The 20720-nt window shown below is 35.9% G+C and overlaps 1 protein-coding gene across 8 annotated transcripts in view; it reads left to right on the plus strand.

The window, feature by feature from the left end:
* GPHN (gephyrin) overlaps window positions 1-20720 on the plus strand; it is a 524662-nt gene that overhangs the window by 426095 nt on the left and 77847 nt on the right. For all 8 annotated transcript variants that reach the window (XM_043472320.1, XM_043472318.1, XM_043472321.1 and 5 more), the window contains one exon: window positions 11701-11793. In XM_043472320.1, coding sequence (XP_043328255.1) covers window positions 11701-11793 — 93 coding nt within the window. The remainder of the gene's footprint in view (window positions 1-11700; window positions 11794-20720) is intronic.

The following is a 20720-nucleotide window of genomic DNA, read 5'->3' on the forward strand; positions in this document are numbered from 1 at the left end:
CATTTTAGAGTAGTATTTTTATAAGTGATGTTATATGATATATCTCTTTCTCTGAATGATGTACTTCACTTAAGGTGATAATCTGTAGGTCCATTCATGTTGCAAATGATGCAAATGGCATCATCTCATTCTTTTTTAAGGCTGAGTACTCTTCCATTTTATACACACACACACACACACATACACACTATTTCTTTATCCATTTTTCTGTGGATGAACATTTAGGTTGCTTCCATGTCTTGACTATGAACATGAGGTTGCATGTGTTTTCAAATTAGTTTTATGTGGATATATGCCCAGGAGTGGAATTGCAGGATTATATGATAGCTCTTATTTTACCTTTTTAAGGAACCTCTGTACTGTTCTCCACAGTGGCTACACCAATTTACGTTCCCACCAACAGTGAGGAGGGTTCCTTTCTCTCCACACTCTTTACAGTATTTATTATTTGTAGATTTTTAATGATGGCCATTCTGACTGGTGTGAGGTGATACCTCATTGTAGTTTTGCTATTCATTTCTCTAATAATTAGTGCTATTGAGCATCGTTTCATGTGCCTGTTGGCCATTTGTATGTCTTCTTTGAAGAAATGTGTATTTAGGTCTTCTTCCCACTTTTTAATTGAGTTGTTCAGTTTATATATATTAAAGCTGTATAAGCTGGTTGTATGTTTTGGAAACTAATCCCTTGTCAGTAGCATTGTTTGTAAACATTTTCTCCCAGTCCATAAGTTGACTTTTTGTTTTGTTTATGATTTACCTTTGCTGTGCAAAAGCTTTTAAATATAACTAGGTCCCATTTGCTTATTTTTCTTTTTATTTCCCATACTCTAGAAGACAGGACCCCCCCCCCACCCCAGATATTGTGACTTATGACAAAGAGTGTTCTGCCTGTGTTTTCCTCTAGGAGTTTTATGATATCCAATCTTACATTTATGTCTTTTATCTATTTTGAATTAATTTTTGTATATGTGTGCTAGTCACTCTGGACTCTAATCCTCCAGGCTCCTCTGTCCATGGGATTCTCCAAGCAAGAATACTGGAGTGGGTTGCCAGTTCCTTCTCCAATTTTTGTATATGTATATGGTGTTAGAGAATGTTCTAATTTCGTTATTTTACATGTGGCTGTCTAGTTTTCCCCACACCACTTATTGAATAGACTGTCTTTTCTCCGTTATATATCCTTGCCTCCTTTATGGTAGATTAATAGACCATAAGTGCATGGGTTTGGGGGCTTTCTGTCCTTTTCTATTGGTCTATAAGTCTGTTTTTGTTCCAGTACCATACTGTTTTGTTTATTGCCACTTTGTAATATAGTCTGAAGTAAGGGATTGTAGATTGAACTTTTTGCTTCATTCTTTCTCAAGATTGTTTTGGCTATTCAGAGTCTTTTGTGTTTACATACAAATTTTAAAATTTTTTGTCCTAGTTGTGTGAAAAATGTCATTGGTTAATTTGATAGGGATTGCATTGAATCCATAGATTGCTTAGGTAGTATGATAATTTTAACAATATTGATTCTTCCAGTCCAAGAATACAGTATATTAATATCTTCCATTTGTTTGTGTCATCTTTAATTTCTTTCTTAAGCATCTTATAGTTTTCAGAGTATAGATCTCTTGCCTGCTTAGGTAGTTTTATTCCTTGGGTATTTTGTTATTGTTGTTCTTTTTGATGTAGTGATAAATGAGATTGTTTCTTTAATTTCTCTTTCTGATCTTGTACTGTTAGCATATAGAAATGCAAAAAAATTCTGTTTATTAATTTTGTATCCAGCAGCTATACTGAATCTATTGATGAACTCTTATCGTTTTCTAGAAGCATCTTCCAGATTTTCTATGTATAGCATCATGTCATCTGCAAACAATGACAGTTTTACTTTTTTCCCACTTTGGATTCCTTATATCTCTTTTTTTCTCTAATTACTATAGCTCAGACTTCCAAAGCTATGTTGAATAAAAGTAGCCAGAATGGTCATCCTTGTCTTATTCCTGATTGTAGAGAAAATGCTTTCGACTTTTCACCATTGAATATGATGTTAGCTATGGGTTTGTCATTGATGGCCTTTATCATGTTGAGGTATGTTCCCTCTATGCCCACTTCCTGGAGAGTTTTTATTATAAATGGATGGTGAAATATATCAAAAGCTTTTTTCTGCATCTATTGAGAGGACCGTATTTTTTTTATTTTTCAATTTCTTAATGTGATGTATCACATTGATAGGCAGATAGTGAAAAATCCTTGCATCCCTGTGGTAAATCCCACTTGATCATGGTGTACAATTCCTTTTTTACCATTTATTTATTTATTTTTGGCTGTGCTGGGTCTTCGTTGCTTTGCATGGGCTTTCTCTCGTTGCAACAAGTGGGTGCCGCTCTTCACTGCAGCGCTTGGGCTTCTCACTGTGGCGGCTTCTTTTGCTTCAGAGCACAGGCTCAGGCACATGGGCTTCAGTGGTTGCAGCACGTGGGTTCAGTAGTTGTGGTGCAAGGCCTTAGTTGCCCAACAGCATGTGGAATCCTTCCAAACCAGGGAGCCTCCCAAACTTCACTCATAGTTGTAGGTTTTACGTTTAGGTCTTTAATCCTTTGTGAGTTAAGTTTTGTATATGGTGGAAGATAAGAGTCCGGTTTCCTTCTTTCAAATGTGGCTATCCAGTTTCCCCAACATCATTTTTTTAAAACTATCCTTTCCCCATTGAGTGGTCTTGACACCCTTGTCAAAAGTCATTTGACCATATACATGAGTGTTTATTTCTGTGCTCTCTATTCTATTCCATTTGTATTAGAGCTCTCCAGAGAAATAGAACCAATAGAATATATATAGGAAGAAATTTATTACGAGGAATTGAGTCACATGATTATGGAGGCTGAGAAGTCCCATGATTTGCCATCTGCAAGCTGGAGACCCAGGAAAGTTGGTGTTATAATTCCATTCCATGTCCAAAGGCCTGCAGACCAAGGGAGTTAATGGATAAAGCCCATCCAAGGGCAGAAGACCAACATCCCAAGTCAAAAGGCAGGCAGGAAGCAAAAGGGACCATTTTTTTCTCCACCTTTTGTTCTATTCAAATGCCCAGTGGATAGAATGATGCCACCCATGTGGTGAGGGTGATATATTTTATTTATTTCACCAATTCAAATACGAATCTCATCTGGACATATTCTTTTGGAATTGCATATGAATTTTAGGATGAATTTTTCTATTTCTGAAAAAAAATGCCGTTTGCATTTTAATGAGATTATGTTGAATGTATAAGTGACTTTAGGTAGCATGGGCTCTAAGAATACTATGTCTTTAAATTCCTGAACAAAGAATGTCTTTCCATTTATTTCTTTCTTCTTTATAATTTCTTTCAGCAATGCTTTATGGTTTCCATTAGTACCTCACTTCTTTTTGTGGCCAAATAATATTTCATTGTATGTATTGGGTTTTTATCCATTAGCCGCCTTGATTTGCAGGCCTTTGGACTTGGACTGGAATTATAACACGAGTTTTCCTGAGTTTTTCTGAATGAACTTTTTGGCTAATCCAATATACATCACTTTTATTTATCCATTCATCAATTGATCTGTTGGATTGTTTCCATCTTTTGAGTATTAATGAATAATGCTGCAATTAATATTTGTTTACAAGTTTTTGTCTGGACATATGTTTTCATTGGACTTCTCTGGTAGCTCAGCTGGTAAAGAATCCGCCTTCAGTTGACTCCAGTTCAATTCCTGGGTCAGGAAGATCCCGTAGAGAAGGGATTGGCTACCCATTCCAGTATTCATGGGGTTTCCTGGTGGCTCATATGGTAAAGAATCCTCCTGCAATGTGGGAGACCTGGGTTTGATCCGTGGGTTGGGAAGATCCCCTGGAGGAGGGCATGGCAACCCACTCCAGTATTCTTGCCTGGAGAATCCCCACAGACAGAGGAGCCTGGCAAGGCACAGGCCATGGGGTTGCAAAGAGTTGTACACAACTGAGCAACTAAACACAGCACATGTTTTCATTTCTCTTGGATTTATTGTTCCCTTTTAAGAAGAACAGAATTTAAATAATAGCAAAGACTCCTGGAAGTCTAGGCTGCTAAAACTTATTTTGAATATAACCTGTATTTTTTGTTTTGATTAGACACAGAGGAAAGAAAAAATACGGTTTTGTGTCTTCAGAAACTTAAGAAACCAAATGCACACTTCTCGCACTCATCACCCTAAAAACTCTTTACACACAATTTTGCAAGTACTTACTGACATACTACTAACTGAATATACGGAGTTGTATTCAGAGGGGCATCAGGAGAACCTATATCTTTAATGAAGTCTTGAAATAGATGATGGACATTTATTGATAGCAAAAGGAAAATATCCAGGTTTAGGAAAGTCATGACTGTAATCATGGAGGTAAGCATCCATTATACAAAAAGATTTGCTTAAAGGAGTGTAAATGGGGAATAATGAAAGTAAAAGTTAACAAGATGTCCTTCTCTATTTTATGTATTCTTTGGGTGAAGTTGTTTGTATTAATATTTGATTGATAAGACTCTTTTCTCTATTTATCCAACATTTCCCTCCTTAGTCCTAATCATTAATGTACTCATTCATTGACTCAGTCATTCAGCAAACACTCATTGAGTGCCTTTTAAGTACCAAACACTGTGTTTGGTACTGGGGATACAGTGACGGGTGAGTTATGCTGTGAAAACAAGGAATTAACAACTTAATGAAGAAGTCAAGATATAATAGCTTCACAAGCAACCTAATGTAATGTGAAAAGTATACCATAACAGATGGATACAAATGTTTGAAAAATATGAAGACTGTATATAATCCCTTCAAACCATTCTATATCTTGTCACTAGGTACTTAAAAGTTCTATTAAAAAGTGCTATTCCTTAAAAGTTCCATTATCTCTGAAAGATTTAAATGCTGCTGGGAGGTTAACTTGAAGTCATTACTTTCCTTAAAATCCTCCATTGGATTCCCATTTTCAGAAGATTAAGTTTAAATTCCCTTGATCCTGCTTCTGTTGTTGAAAATGCCCCCAACTCTTCTCCTACTTCGTTTGTACTTAAAACTTTAAAACTCAGCATAGGTATCATCTCATCTAGGAAGATTTTCTTGATGTTCCACAAATTGTTGGTTAGGTGGTTTTTTCCAGTTGTTGTCGTCACTAAGTCATGTCAGACTCTGCAACCTCATGGACTGTAACATGACAGGCTCCTCTGTCCTCCACTATCTCCCAGAGTTTGCTCAAATTCATGTCTTTTGAGTTGGTAATGCTATCTAACCATCTCATCCTCTGCTGCCCCCTTCTTTTGCCTTCGATCTTTCCCAGCATCAGGTTCTTTTCCAGTGAGTTGACTCTTCATATCAGGTGGCTAAAGTATTGGAGCTTCAGCAGCAATCCTTTCAGTGAATATTCAGGGTTAATTTCCTTTAAGAATGAAGGGTTTGATCTCTTTGCTGTCCAAGGCACTCTCGAGAGTCTTCTTGAGCACCACAATTTGAAAGCATCAATTCTTTGGCGCTAAGCCTTCTTAACAGACCAACTCTCAAATCTGTATATAACTACTGGAAAAGCCATAGCTTTGAGTATACGGACCTTTGCTGCAAAGTGATGTCTCTGCTTTTTAATACTCTGTCTAGGTTTGCCATAGCGTTAGTTCTTTTGTGTATTCTTGCCATCTCATCTTAGTCTCTTCTGCTTCTGTTACATTTTTATCACTTCTGTCCTTTATCGTGCCCATCCTTGCATGAAATGTTCCCTTGATATCTCCAGCTTTCTTGAAGAAATCTCTAATCTTACCCATTTTATTGTTTTCCTCTATTTCTTTGCATTGTGTATTTAAGGCCTTCTTATCTCTCCTTTGCTAGTCTTTGAAACTCTGCATTCAGCTGGGTGTATCTTTCCCTATCTCCTTTGCCTTCTACTTCTCTTCCTTCCTCAGCTATTTGCAAAGTCTCCTCAGACAACCACTTTGCCTTCTTACATTTCTTTTTCTTTGGAATGGTTTTGGTCACTGCCTCCTGTATATTGTTATGGACCTCCATCCACTCTGTCTAGTCACCTCCAATCATAAGGGATTTGATTTAGGTCATACCTGAATGGCCTAGTAGTTTTCCCTACTTTCTTCAATTTAAGCCTGAATTTTGCAGTAAGGAGCTCATGATCTGAGCTGATTTTTTCTGTATACCTCCCATATTACCCTGATGATATATTGTCACTGCCCATACTGTACTATCTTGTACTCATATTTTTATTTTTCCATATTCGCCTTTCTCACATATACTGTTACATGTGAATTCCTTGAGGAAATCAGTCAGGTCTTACTAGTATTTTTGTCCACAGTGTCTAGCATATAGTAGGTTCCCAGTGTTTGATGATGAATGAATAAATAAATTAGTCAGTGAACTGTTTTTTCTTGTTTAAAGGCAGAAGACCAAAGACATAATATCTGAGCTGAAACTTAGGGGATACCTAAGATTCACTAGGCACAGAAAAGAAAGGAAAAAAATATTCCTGTCCAAGGCAACATTATTTGCAAAGGCATAGAAATAAGAAAAAGCCCACCATGTTTAAGATACAGCAAATCATTCTTTGTATCAGAAACTAGACACTTGTCAGAAATAAAGCTCAATCTCAGTATAAACATTTTCCAAATTATGCTGGGCAAGCCTTATGCTAGCACTACAGAATTCTTAAAATAGGATCTGTGTATTATTTTGTAGCCTAGTGAATCTTGGGTAGATTGTGGCATTAAATAACTCACTTATAGGATGTAGAGAACAGGGAACCTCCACCAACACTGTTGGTGAGAATGTAAATTGGTACAGCCACTGCAGAAAGCAGTATGAAAGTTTCACAGAAAACTAAAAATAGGACTACCATATAACCCAGCAATTCCACTCCTGGGTGTGTATCCAAAAAAGTAAAAACACTAATGAAAAAAGATACATGCACCCCGGTGTTCCTGGCAGCATTATTTATGATTGCCAAAATATGGAACCAACCTAAGTGTCCATCAACAGATGAATGGATAAAGACATTACACACACACACAATGGACTGCTACTCATCCATAAAAAAAAGTATGAAGTTTTGCCTTTTGCAGCAATGTGGATGGAATTAGAGGATATTATGCTAAGTGAAGGGGCTTTCCCAGTGGCTCAGGCAGTAAAGGATCAGCCTACAATGCAGGAGACCCCAGTTCGACCCCTGGGTCAGGAAGATCCCATGGAGAAGGGAATGGCTACCCACTCCAGTATTCTTGCCTGGAGAATTTCATGGACAGAGGAGCCTGACAGGCTACAGTCCATGCAAAGAGTCGGACATGACAGAGCTACTAACACACGCTATATATGCTAAGTGAAATAAGTCAGACAAAGAAAGATACTGTATGATATCATTTATATATGGAATCTAAAATAAACTAGTGAATATAACAAAAAAGCAGCAGACTCACAGATGTAGAGAACAAACTAGAGGTTACAAGTGGGGAGAGGAAGGAGGGAAGGGGCAATATAGGGGTAAGGAAGTACAAGCTATTAGATATAAAATAAGCTATAAGCATATGTTGTACAACACAGGGAATATAGCCAATATATTTTTTTTCATTTATTTTTATTAGTTGGAGGCTAATTACTTTACAATATTGTAGTGGTTTTTGTCATACATTGACATGAATCAGCCATGGATCCACATGTATTCCTCATCCCGATCCCCCCTCCCACCTCCCTCTCTACCCCATTCCTCCAGGTCTTCCCAGTGCACCAGGCCCGAGCACTTGTCTCATGCATCCAGCCTGGGCTGGCGATCCGCCCCACCCTAGATAATATACATGTTTTGATGCTGTTCACTCGAAACATCCCACCCTCGCCTTCTCCCACAGAGTCCAAAAGTCTGTTCTGTACATGTGTCTCTTTTTCTGTTTTGCATATAGGGTTATCGTTACCATCTTTCTAAATTCCATATATATGTGCTAGTACACTGTATTGGTCTTTATCTTTCTGGCTTACTTCACTCTGTATAATGGGCTCCAGTTTCATCCATCTCATTAGAACTGATTCAAATGAATTCTTTTTAATGGCTGAGTAATATTCCATGGTGTATATGTACCACAGCTTCCTTATCCATTCGTCTGCTGATGGGCATCTAGGTTGCCTCCATGTCCAATATTTTATAGTAACTATAAATGGAGTATAATCTTTAAAAATTGCAAATCACTATGTTCTATGCTTGTAACTGATATAACATTTACAGCAACTATATTTCAATAAATAATTAAATAAGCACACTAATTCCTTGTCATATGTACATCTCAATCTGTCATTATTATTTGATTCTCCTCAGATTTGCAGGCTATTTTTTAGTGTTTATGTGTATGGTAAAATGGGAGTAAGGAGGGGCAATTATTACTGGAAACTTACATAACAGAATTTTTACTTTAGTCAATCTAATTACACCAAATTATGGTTGAGTAGACCCTATACCTTAGGAACCATCCAGAATGGAATGGCACAATAAGATATATGAGTAACTCAAGCATTAAAGGGAGAAATCAAGTTAGCTGATACGCCTTTCTCTAAATTGGCCATCAATGAGACCTTAGTTAACTTATGTTAAGTTGCTGCAGTAGCTAAGACTGTCAGTATCAACAGGCTTTCAGACTTAGCATACTAAGTGTTCAGCCTCTTTCTTCCTGGAATATAGAAGTAAAAAGAGTCTTGATGAGCATGTATCACTTCTCTTGGGCTACTGGCAAGGACCTAGGGAGGAAAAATACATGTGCTAACTGTTGATGACAGCCGTTCTTTGTAGTTTTTTGTGGTGGTGGTAACACATAAGACTTACCATTTTAATCATGTTAAACTGTACAGTTCAGTGACACTAAATATATTTCTGTTGTTCTGCAACTGTCACTACCTTCCATCTCCAAAACTATTTCATCATCCCAAACTGAAACTACATACTTGTTAAAAAATAACTTCCTATTCCTCCCTTTTCCCAGCCCGTGACAACCACCATTCTACTTTTTGATAATTATAATTTTGAATACTCTAATTACCTCAAATAAGTGAAATCATATGATGTTTGTCCTTTTGTGTCTGGCTTGTTTCAGCTATTTTCACTTATTTCATAATCCCTTCAAGTTTCACCCATATGTATATGGATAACATATGTAAGAATTTCCTTCTTTGTTAAGGCTGAATAATATTCCTATATGTATGTACCACATTTTGTTTACCCCTTCATCTGTCAGTGGATACTTGGGTTACTTCCACTTTTTACTATTGTGAATAATGCCACTGTGAAAATAGGCACACAAATACCTGTTCACGTTTCTACTACTACTTCTTTTGAACATATACCTAGAAGTGAAATTGCTGGATTATATGGTAATTCTATCTTTAATTTTTTGAGGACTCACCTTGTAGCTTTTTTAAATGTTAGAACAGAGAAAGAGCAGTATGTGAAGGGTATGTAGCTATTGCCATTGTAGCAATGATTGAAGTTCTAAGATCTAAATTTCAGTTCTGTCTTAGCTATCTGTAAAATATGTGATCTTGGGTAGGTTACCCTGTTTAAACTTCTCTTAATTCACCTCTAAAATGAATATAATAATGCTTTACTAGATTTTTTAAAGAATTAAATGAAATTATATATGTGATGTTACTTGGTAATTTATAAAATGCAATATAAACATTTATTAGATAACTAGATCAGCTGCCAGAAAAACTCAGCCCTGGTGCTATCTTTGATTATTAAATACTATTATTGAGTTATTCAAATCCCTGCAAAGTTATTCTCTCAGGATCTGTACTGGTGTCACACCTCCATTTTCATTCACCACACTGGATAGAATAGTTTCAGATAAGGAGCTAACCCAAGTAGTTTATTTTGACCCTAAGCAGATGCCATAGGATCCACTACCAGAGGCTACCTTATAGCTTCAGGTTCATTTGAGAGTTAATGTTGTATATGTTATACAAACAAGGCCCTCTAGTCCCACCATTTCCCTGGTCTTACAAAGTATGGTCCATAGCTCAGGATAGCTCTAGAATAGTTTCAACCTCCTGAAAGTACCTACAGCTAGTTCTCCCAATTCAGGTGTCACTTTCCTTAAAAAGGGTCAATATCACTATCACTGTGGATCAGAGTACAAAATTTAAAATCAGTCTGTACTTACTTCTTTGTCCTGGTTTCTGGAAACCAGAGGACCCAAAGTAGCTAGGAATGACAAAGCTAAAAACGAAAGACAGACCCCAAAAAAATTCATCCATCCAGCTCTGGAAACAATAGAATTTTCTAAACCTATACAAACATGTGTAAATCAAGTTCTATATTACTTATAGTCTTTGGAGGGAAGTTTGATTTTTTTTTTCCCTCCTCTTCTTCTTCCTTTTCTACGTCCTATTAATTATTATATTATTTCTTTAATAGCAATAGTAATGATAATAATGGGATTCCCTGGTGGCTCAGACAGTAAAGCGTCTGCCTACAAAGTGGGAGACCCGGGTTCGATCCCTGGGTCGGGAACATCCCCTGGAGAAGGAAATGGCAACCCACTCCAGTACTCTTGCCTAGAAAATTCCATGGATGGAGGAGCCTGGTGGGCTACAGTCCATGGGGTCACAAAGAGTCGGACACGACTGAGCGACTTCACAATGATAAGGGCAGATTCTGACTAGAGGATTTAAGTAATTGGTCGTTACTCTTGAAACTTTTATTCTTATTGGCATGAAATAAAACTCCTGGGAGCTCACCAAAGATGATTGTCATCCAGAGTATATGAACAGTGGTTTGAATAGTCACTTCACACAATAGATTACTGATGCTCTTCTTCTAGTCACTGCTTTTTTTAAGTTAATAAAGTCAAATTTTTGGCTAAAGTTAAATAGAATGCTAAGGGAGCTCCTTTCTTTACTTTTCTCTTCTAAAAGAAAAAAATTATAAATATTACATGTGATCATTGTAGAAAACTTGGAAACTTTCAGAAAAGTATAGCATAGGATATAAAAGTATACATAATTCTAATATTGCAGTAAACAAATACTTTTCTATTTTCACGTATGTCCTTCCCATCTTTTTCTATTGATCTATACACATATATTTTAACATAGTTAAGATTATACTTTACATGTAGAGTTCTACATGTTTTAAAATGCATGTTATAAGAATTTTCTTGTGTCGGTGAATATTCCTTATAAAATACAAATATTTTATACTATTTTGTCATAAGGATACATCACTGTTTAAATTTCTGTATTGTTAATCTTTTTATTTCTTTCCATTTCTCACTAATGTAAGCAACTCTTAAATAAACACAGGAAAACTTGTCCATTTTCTTAGAAGTGAAATTACTGGGTCAATGACTATGACTATTAAAGAACTTGTTTTTTAAGGAAAATCATCTTTGAGTTGTTAAAGGGCTTATGACACATCAACTTGAACACATCTTTGATGACTATGGAGCTACTCGTATTCAAATAACCCCTATAAGTGTTACTAATCATTGACTGAATCTAATCTTTCATTTCAGACACTAGGATGCATCTCTTCCTTCTGCCACCTATTTCTTGGGATAGAAATCAGGAGATCTGACTGAGCCCTTATACAAGCTTTGTCAGACAAGTACTTAATGTCCATCTTATTTAGGACCACCTGTTTAACCCACTGCACTCAACATCCATATTTTCCTTTTTTTCTCTTACAGATGGAATGGGGCGAGTCCTTGCTCAAGATGTATATGCAAAAGACAACCTACCCCCTTTTCCAGCATCGGTAAAAGATGGCTATGCTGTCCGAGGTAAATATTTTGGTTTTCTTGAGTATCAACATACTCACATTGGTTTTGGGGGGTTTGTTGGCTTGTTATGCTTTGCTGTTGGTGTTCTGTTTTTGGATTTTGGGCTCAGCCCAGGTACCTAATGACTGTTACATCTGGTTCCCACTTGTTTGTAAAAATTTATTCACAGATAACAATATTAACCTACACCTAAATATTTCCTGGCACAATCTTGAATAAAACTTCAGAGAAAATACTGTAGTTACTTGAAAATTCTTACTCACAAATAAATATGTAGAGATTGATAAAGACACTGTGCCATAATTCTTTTGGCCTCTACATACACCAGATAGCAGACAGTCTTAGTCTAAAGTTTTCCAGATGTTCTCTAGTGGAAAACATCTATAGGTCCAAGGAAGACAAGCAAATTCCCACCATCGGGACAAAGTGGGCCAGTTTTTTCTTTTGCTTTAAATTCAAACATCAGTAAGAGCTTCATAGAAAGCAAGTGTGAGGGAAACCTCTAGATCCCTAGAAGGTTCTATATTTCAGAGCTCCAAAGCCCCAGATGGTACCAGCAATTCACGCCTTCAGAATTGCCTAGGATGACATAAAGCTGAAAAGCAAAATCATTTGCCTCCCTAAAGTCCAATTTAAGAAAACACAAAATGAAATTGCAACTGAATTGCTTAGAAACTAATACTAGTTATATTATATTGGCTGACATCATTGAAGAAACGTCTAAAAACATTCCCCATTTTATCAGAGCTGTTAAGAATGCCAGTTCCTTTTTAATGATCATTTATGGAGTCCCTTACTTGACTGTCTTCATTTTTTATTTTTATTTTTATACTCATCTAACCATTAAAATATTTTCCTCTTTCTTGTGATTAAATATGTTCACTGATCTCCTCCATGTTGCATGACCAACTCTTAGGAGTATCTTTCTATGTTGGAGACAGTAGAACAAATGGTTAAAGTTCTAGACTTCAAGCAAAGAAAGAGTGATCTGGGCTCTCGTACCAGTTCCATCCGTGTAACTTTAAGCAAATCAGTTCAATTTTTTGATCCTTGGTTTTCTTGTCTATAAAACTGTAATAATTATACCCATACTTACCCCAACAGGTTATTGTGAGGACTAAGTGGGACTGTAGAAAGTCTTAAAGTATCTGGCATAAAAAAAAGCTCTCAAAGTTTTTAATGTTTAGTAATAGTACCTATTATTATCAATCTTATTAGTATTATCATATTTACTTAAACCATCTCTGAAAAAAGGATAACATTATCTGAACTGTTATTCTCATAAAACAATGGAGAGATTAATTCCTCCTAGTATATTCTTTCTCACAAAGCTGCCTTAAATGCACCTAACTTAGCTTGATCTCACTAAATTAGTTGTTTTCATTGTCCAGTCACTAAGTTGTGTCCAACTCATACAACCGCATGGACTGCAACATGCCAGGCTTCCCTGTCCTCTACTATCTCCCGACTTTGCTCAAGTTCATGTCCATTGAGTCGGTGATGTTATCCAAATTAGAGCTGAAAACAAATAACAAATACTCACTGCCTCCTTTGTTTAAGTTCATTTCTATAATGTTTATTAAGATGAATATTGTTCAGAAAGAAATTTATTTTAGTATTCTGATAGCCTCATTGACTCTTCTTTCTTATTCCTTCTAAAATGTAACTTCTGTCTGAACTTTTAATTGGTAGCCATATTGGATTGCTTTGAAATGACAAAGAATTCTTACTTCCAGAGTAGAACAAACAACTACAGCAGATGAAACACCAAAGGGTCAAGAAAGTCTATTTTTTTTTACATTCTCAGTAATATAAAGTAGGAGAAAGTGAGGAAATATATGAGACAGAATTATTAAATAATAAATTATTATTATTATAAATAAATTATTAAATAATATGAGACAGAATTATTCCAAAACAGAATGTTGTTCTGTGATTTTTACATAAGGTAGCAGCAGCTCAATATAAAACTATTGCTTTTAGTTTTTTTAGTTAGCCCACATGAACAATGAAAGAGCCTTTCTGCAACTGTAGAGTCTATCAAAGAAATGTATATATAAAATTACCATTTAGACTATCATATTCTATTGTTTTAAAGTGGTGGTGTTTTTAGTTATTTCACACAGGTACACAAACACACAGAGACATTTGAAATGGCATCTCACAATATAAAAGATTCAACAGACAATCTGCCATGCAGCTAATTCACATTATTTCTTTCCTGTGAAGTATTGCTAGTTCTCTAAGATATGGAATATATAACAGAGACATAACACATAACAGAAAACCATCCCGGAAATGGTTACATTTCAAAGTTGGAATGGTTGGTTAATTACGATCAACATCACAATAAGGCAGCAGAGGTTCTCAGCGAACAAAAAGGCATGGCCTAAGTCTTTTCTGTGCTGAACACCACCCCTAGGCAGTGTTTTGGTAAAGAATAGCCTTGAGGCTGTTGTGGCTCTCTACCACTCTGCGTCCTACACCTCTTCTCTCCACCCTGTCTTCCTTTACTCCAGTCCTTCCTCCCCACTCCTTTATTCTCCCTGTTTTTCTTCTCCTCTGCCTTTGCCTTAGGCCTTCCAGTAATAACCCGTGGCACCTGTGAACATTGCTAACCCTCTAGGTGTAAAGAGGTTCCTAACTTGCTCTGGATCACTAAGCATTAGCCAGTATCCTTCAGAAACATGTGGGATAAAACTCCAAACCAGTTGGAGGATCTCTTGCTTTTAAGGTATGTGGGTTGAAAAATCAAGACAGTAACAAATAGCTAAAGAAATAGGAACAGCTTTTAAAGAATAAGAAAGAATAGAGTATAAAGAAGACAGGAATTAAGCAATGATGATGTAAACTAATAAATCTAAAACTACATTCAGGAGGAGGAGGGAGTGAATTTGAAAGATATAAGCAAAGAAAATGAAAGTAGCATTTACCAGCTGGAAGCAATACAATAGTTTTATTCATATTTTTGAAGAGTTATTTCTCCCTTCACACTGATTAAGCTAATCATCTTCTTGATGCATTCACAGCCTCCTATAGAGATGTGGGTGCCCATTGTCTCACAATTGTTTCTTAGTTCATTAATAAAAGCAAAGATATCTTGATACCAAGTTCACTCTCTTGAAAGTGTTCAGTTTGAAAGACTTATCGCTTCAGAATTAGTTTAGGTATCATTTAGGCAAAGGAAAAATTATAAACAAGCTGATAATTATTTTTAAAACCATGTGCAGCAAACAATTCTGGAAAATTAAGAGAAATCTTTGCATTTTAAGTTAATAAATTTTTTTTCTTTTTTACACACTGATTAAATACATGCTTATGGAAATATAGAAAATCAAAAAGAGCATTTTTAAATTACCCATTATCTCACTGTCTAGCTGCTATTAACATCTATGTACTTCCTCCCAGTAGGTTAAAGTACATACTAAAATTCGATATATCCCTTTAATTTTGAGCTAGTTCTTATTCTGTCACAAAAGTCATGTTTAAGAGTTTCTGTTTGTCCAGTTAAATACTGTTTGGCCGTAGCTGGTTCTCCAATTCATTTGACAGCCTTTAGTCTTCCACCGTAGGACACTTTGGATGAAGAAGAGAGCCTTAAGATATAGGAGCACTACTCGTGTGAGCCAAGAGATAATTTGAAATAATTAATTTTAGTTAATTCCAAAAAGCTTAAAATAATATGTTTAAGGAAATAATATATTTTTTCCAATACTAACAATGTATGAGCATTTTTCTCCTGGAAGATGATGATAAAGAATATGAAATGCCTTCTAATTCATCTGTTCTACTCCTTGCTCCCTGCTTTCCAGGCAGCAAATTTAAAATCCCAAACAATTCTCCAGATTTAATCCCTCAGTATAACTGCAGCAAGTATTAATCCTGTCGTGTCTCTATCCTTGCCTCATCATCTCCCCTTGCCACCACTCCAAACTCTTTCTATAATGTTAATTTTAGTATACACACAAATACTATTACCCTGTTACCTATCCACCAGTCTTAGTTTGGTTCTATAGTTAGAGTAAACAAAATCTTAGTCCCTCTGCCTTATTCCTCCATTGAATATACTTCCTAGGACCTCTGAAAGTTATGCTATTTCTCTGGCCTCCATTTATTCAACCCTAATATGGAAACAATGAAACTTTTGTTACTGAAAATAAGTGAATAGCTATAAGAGATTTAAAGAGAGCTCCCACATGACTAGCTATTCGCGTGAGGGATAATTCTAGGGCAAATAGCCTTAGGATGATCATTTTCTGTATATTGCCACTTAGAATAGTTATCTAATGCTATCAATTTTATATCAAATGATACAATCAGATCTTCAAATAAAGAAGTGAACAGGACTAAAAGTGTTTTCACATTAAAAAGATGGAAGTGGAAGCAGCTTCAGGGTCTAGAATTAAGCATTATAAATTGCTTACACAGTACATTTGCTGTTAGGATTTGGTTTATATTGCTTTTATCACTTCCTTCAAATTAAATTCTACAGTTGCAAAACATGAAAAGCTATTAACCGAAATGCCAGAATTGGGGGGTGGGGGGTGGCAGTGGGAAGAGTCTAAGCCTTTACAGAAATCCTTGCAATCCATCCATTGTTTCTAGTGGTATACTGTGGCTTATTTAGTTTCTTTCTTTACAAGCTTTAGGTTCATCTGCCACAGTACCTCCACTTCTGCCCCCTCCCACCCAAGCTGGTAGAATTCATCTTGAAAATGGCAACCTTTTTCTTTTTTTTTTGTACATATCTCTTTAATAGATTTTTAAAATAAGTATCAACAAGTTAAGTAGATGATCATTACTTTTCTGCCTTTATAGCAAATAACGAGCCTTGTTGGTGTAAAATCAGAACTTCTGTTGTAGTTCACTAACTTTTTATTTAAGTTTTCTATTAGTCTGAATTTGTCTGGATTCTGTTCAGTCTTACAGTGCTCTGCTTCTCAAAAAGGGTAGTCCCTGAACCAGCTGCATAAGCATCAGCTTGTTAGAAATGTAGAACCTCAGGACCTATCCCACCTACTGAATCAGAATCTGTATTTTAACAAGTTCTCCAAGTGATTTCTATGTACATTAAGAGTTGAGAAGCACTGTTGAAAGGGAAATGGTAAAAATGACTCCTCCATTGGTATCAGGGACTTTCTATCATGTTGGTTGACTGAACCTTCCTTAGCCAGCAACAGAGAGGCATAGTTCCCAGGTGGAAATATTCAGGGGAAAGTGGAGAACCTAGTTAAAGTGAGACATTCTCTCCCCAGTTAGTGTACCTTCCTTGGTAACAAAGCATCTTGCTTCTTTCACTTAAAGACTGCTTCGGATGTTGGCTTCCCTGACACTCTATACCAGCTTGGCCCCACATTATCTCTAGCCACTCATTATATAATGACATTTGCTTGGAACGCTTGTGCAGAACATTGAGATGAGCGTTTTGAGTGTATGTGTATTAGAATGTGTGAAGAGGGAAACAGGAAAACAAGAGGACTGAAGAGCAGACAATTTCAGAAAAGAAATATAGGAAGTGATCCCTACCTCAAAAGAGCTTATTATCTAGCTCAAGAGATAAAATACACACATTTATAAAATTATTTAAGAAAATTTACAAAGCACAATACTAATGCATACAAGACAGTTTACAAACTTCCTACCTAAGTATTATAGAAACACAAAGTTCATTTCTTTATTTTAACAAGTATTTACTGAGCATCAATGACAAGCTTAGCACTATGTTTGACATAACCTAAGTTATATGGACAAGTTATATCAGAGCAATCTTTCTAAACATTCTAAAGATGGTGAATGTTGACTCCCATTTTGAAGAAAATAATATACCATGAACCAGCAGAAAAAGGAAGGCATTGAAAATACAGCATTTTGTATTAGAAAATATTTATTGTTTCATTCATAGATTCATTTTTCTAAAAAGATTCTTAGGAGCCACACTCGTTCATTTCTTTCACTTGTGAATACTTCATATATTGAACACTTATTGAATACCTATTTTTCAGCAGGTACCAGGAATTTCCCTGAGACAAATAAGCAAATGATTACAAATACATTAAGAAACCGTAATTAGAGTTACTTCAGGAATACACTGGGGAAACAAAAGAGAACAGGGAAGGAAGTCAGATATGACTTCCGAGAAAAGGTGACACGAGCTGAGTCCTAAAAGCCAAGAAGTTTTTAACCAGAAGGCAGGGAGAAGGAAAGGGCACTCCAAGCAGTGGGAGTAGCATATGTTATGGAGCTGAAATATGAGTCATCTTGGTATTCTCGGTACTTGAGAGAGTGGCTAGACTATAAGATGGATGGAGGACAAGAACCAGAGCCTTTACACTTACTGTTTCCTTTAGGTGAATATCTTAGATGCAGCGTGTCCATTTCCATTTCCTCTCTCTCCCTCCCCCCCACCACCTCTCCCTCCCTCACATGCGTGCGTGTGCACACACACACACACACACACACACACACACACACTTTTTGCCTACTTAGTTCTGGCTTATCCTTCATATTCAAATCATAAATCCTTTATATCAAGGTGGCTTTCCCTGACCCTCCAGGGTAGTTCAGGTACTCTCAGTGTATGCTCTCATTAAATTGTGTTCCTTTCCTTTAGAGTGGTTTTCTTAATTTATATTTATATATTCATTAATGTGACTATTTGATTAACATTAAAATCTTATCTCCCTCACTACCTCAGTGGCTTTAAGAGTTTTGGTTTCACCACACTCATAAAAAGACAGGCACTAAATACATTATACATCACAAACCAAGGATATGTGTATACAATACATATAAATATATATGCATGCATATAAATAAACAAAATAAGTTTCTTGAAATAATATTCATCTTTACCATGTGTGATAAAATATATTTTCTATTTTTCATTTAAAAAATTGCTTACAAGATGATTTTAGAGCCCACCTCTATTTGTGTAAAACATTGCAACAAATTGACACTGCATTAAAATAGAAACAGTATCTAGTTTTACTTCAGTTTCCCAGGTGGCTCAGTCATAAAGAATCTGCCTACAGTGCAGGAGACACAGGTTCAACCCCTGGGTCAGGAAGATCCCCTGGAGAAGGAAATGGCAACCCACTCTAGTCTTCTCACCTGGGAAATCCCATGGACGGAGGAGCCTGGGGAGTTACACTCCATGAGGTTGCAAAAGAGTTGGAGATAACTTAGCGACTACACAACAACTAGTTTTACTCTCCACCCTGTCCCAGCATCTAGTATGACACTTATGGCATAGAAGACACTCAGTAGAAATTCAGTGAATAAATGAAAGAAATAAAAAGGCTTAAAAGGTATTATTTTAAAGTATGGTTATTCCCATTTTTATCAACAAGCGAACTGAAGTTTAGAGAAAATTTTAGTAATTTGTTGAAAGTCCTAAGGCTAATAAAGGTCAGAACCAGGATTCACATTCAACTTTTACTCTAAAACCATGCTAATTTCCCCTTGTTCAAGAGGCAAAAAAAAAGAAAGCGTCTAGGTTGCTTATGGGGAGGCAGAAAGCTGATAATATCTCTAGCAGAAAAATAAAAATGTTTATTCAGATTTGAGATGCAATTAGTGCAAAACTCTGAAAGATAATTGACTTCTTAATTTTCTAAAGTAAGAAAATTATGATTAGTTTTAAATACTGAGTGTGGGTATAGATGAAACCAAATTGGTAAAATGTTGATAATTGTTGAAGCAGTGATTTCTCTATCTGTTTTAAATTATTTCATTTAAAAAGAAAAAAGAATCCATGAAAGCAGCATAATAAGAATGCCATTCAGGAAAACTGCAGTAGTCTCTTTTTTACAAGTAAACACTGAAAATATTAATACAGTAGGATTCCAAAAAACACCAGAAAGTCAAGAGTTTATTAACTGAGACAAAATCTAAAAAGCACAAGATACAACATCTAGTAAGTAAAAGATACCTAATGTTAATTTTTTGTTCCTCTTCACATTAGATTAACCAAAGCCAGCTATACAAAAAAAGTGACTTATAAGCAGCATTGTATATATAAGCCTTTAGAAAAAATACTGCTTTGCAATCACATAAAGAAACAATGAATTTTATATCTCCTCTCTAAAAGATGGAAAATGCTTTTTATTATTTATAAACATGGCTGCAAATATGATTTAAATATTCATATAAATAGTATTATCTTTGCTGTGTGTGTGCCCCCAGACCCTTGCTGTATGCCGATTACAGGGAGGTAATGGTCATGATCATAAAACTCATTAGGTACGCATTGCCTTGCCAGTAGTATTGGTCTGAAATCCACGTCGTATGTGAAGAAAACCCTTTTAAATGCATTTATCTTCAGGAGTATTTTTTCATCCAGCCGTTACTGTACTGTATGTGGGAAAAAATTGGATAAGAAGTTTTCTCCATCTCAATTCTGAAAGTGTTTTCTTCCAGTTTAAAAATAAGCAGTCAATGGAAAGTGTGATGCAGCACTGTCTATGTATTTTGTTTTTTTAGCAGCATTTTGATCCTTCATAAAAAAATAATGTTGTATTGGAAATTCAGGGTGTGAGTTTTTAAACCCTAGCTCTAGCTCTATCACTATCACTTGTTAAAGGTACTGAACCTCTTCTACCTGAGATACTTTATTCTATAACTCATTTCCTTCAACCATCAAATGAAGAATATATGTCCTTCCTACTTCATGTATAAGTCTACACAAGTGTGTACACACACATCACACATACATACCCTTTTATTTAGGAGGATAGGCTAAAAGAACTTCCTATTTAAAAGTGCAAGAGTGGAAATTATGGAACAAGAAAACTGCCTCCAGAGACACCAGGAAAGGGCGCATTTAGAACCACTTCTATTGGTCTTGTAAGTTGTGGATACCAACGATCTAACTAGTGTAGTATTTTACTAACAAAACTTTTTTCTAAGCTAGGAGATCAGAAAAGTGT

Source organism: Cervus canadensis, chromosome 6 (assembly GCF_019320065.1).
Source record: "Cervus canadensis isolate Bull #8, Minnesota chromosome 6, ASM1932006v1, whole genome shotgun sequence".
Classification (NCBI taxonomy): domain Eukaryota; kingdom Metazoa; phylum Chordata; class Mammalia; order Artiodactyla; family Cervidae; genus Cervus; species Cervus canadensis.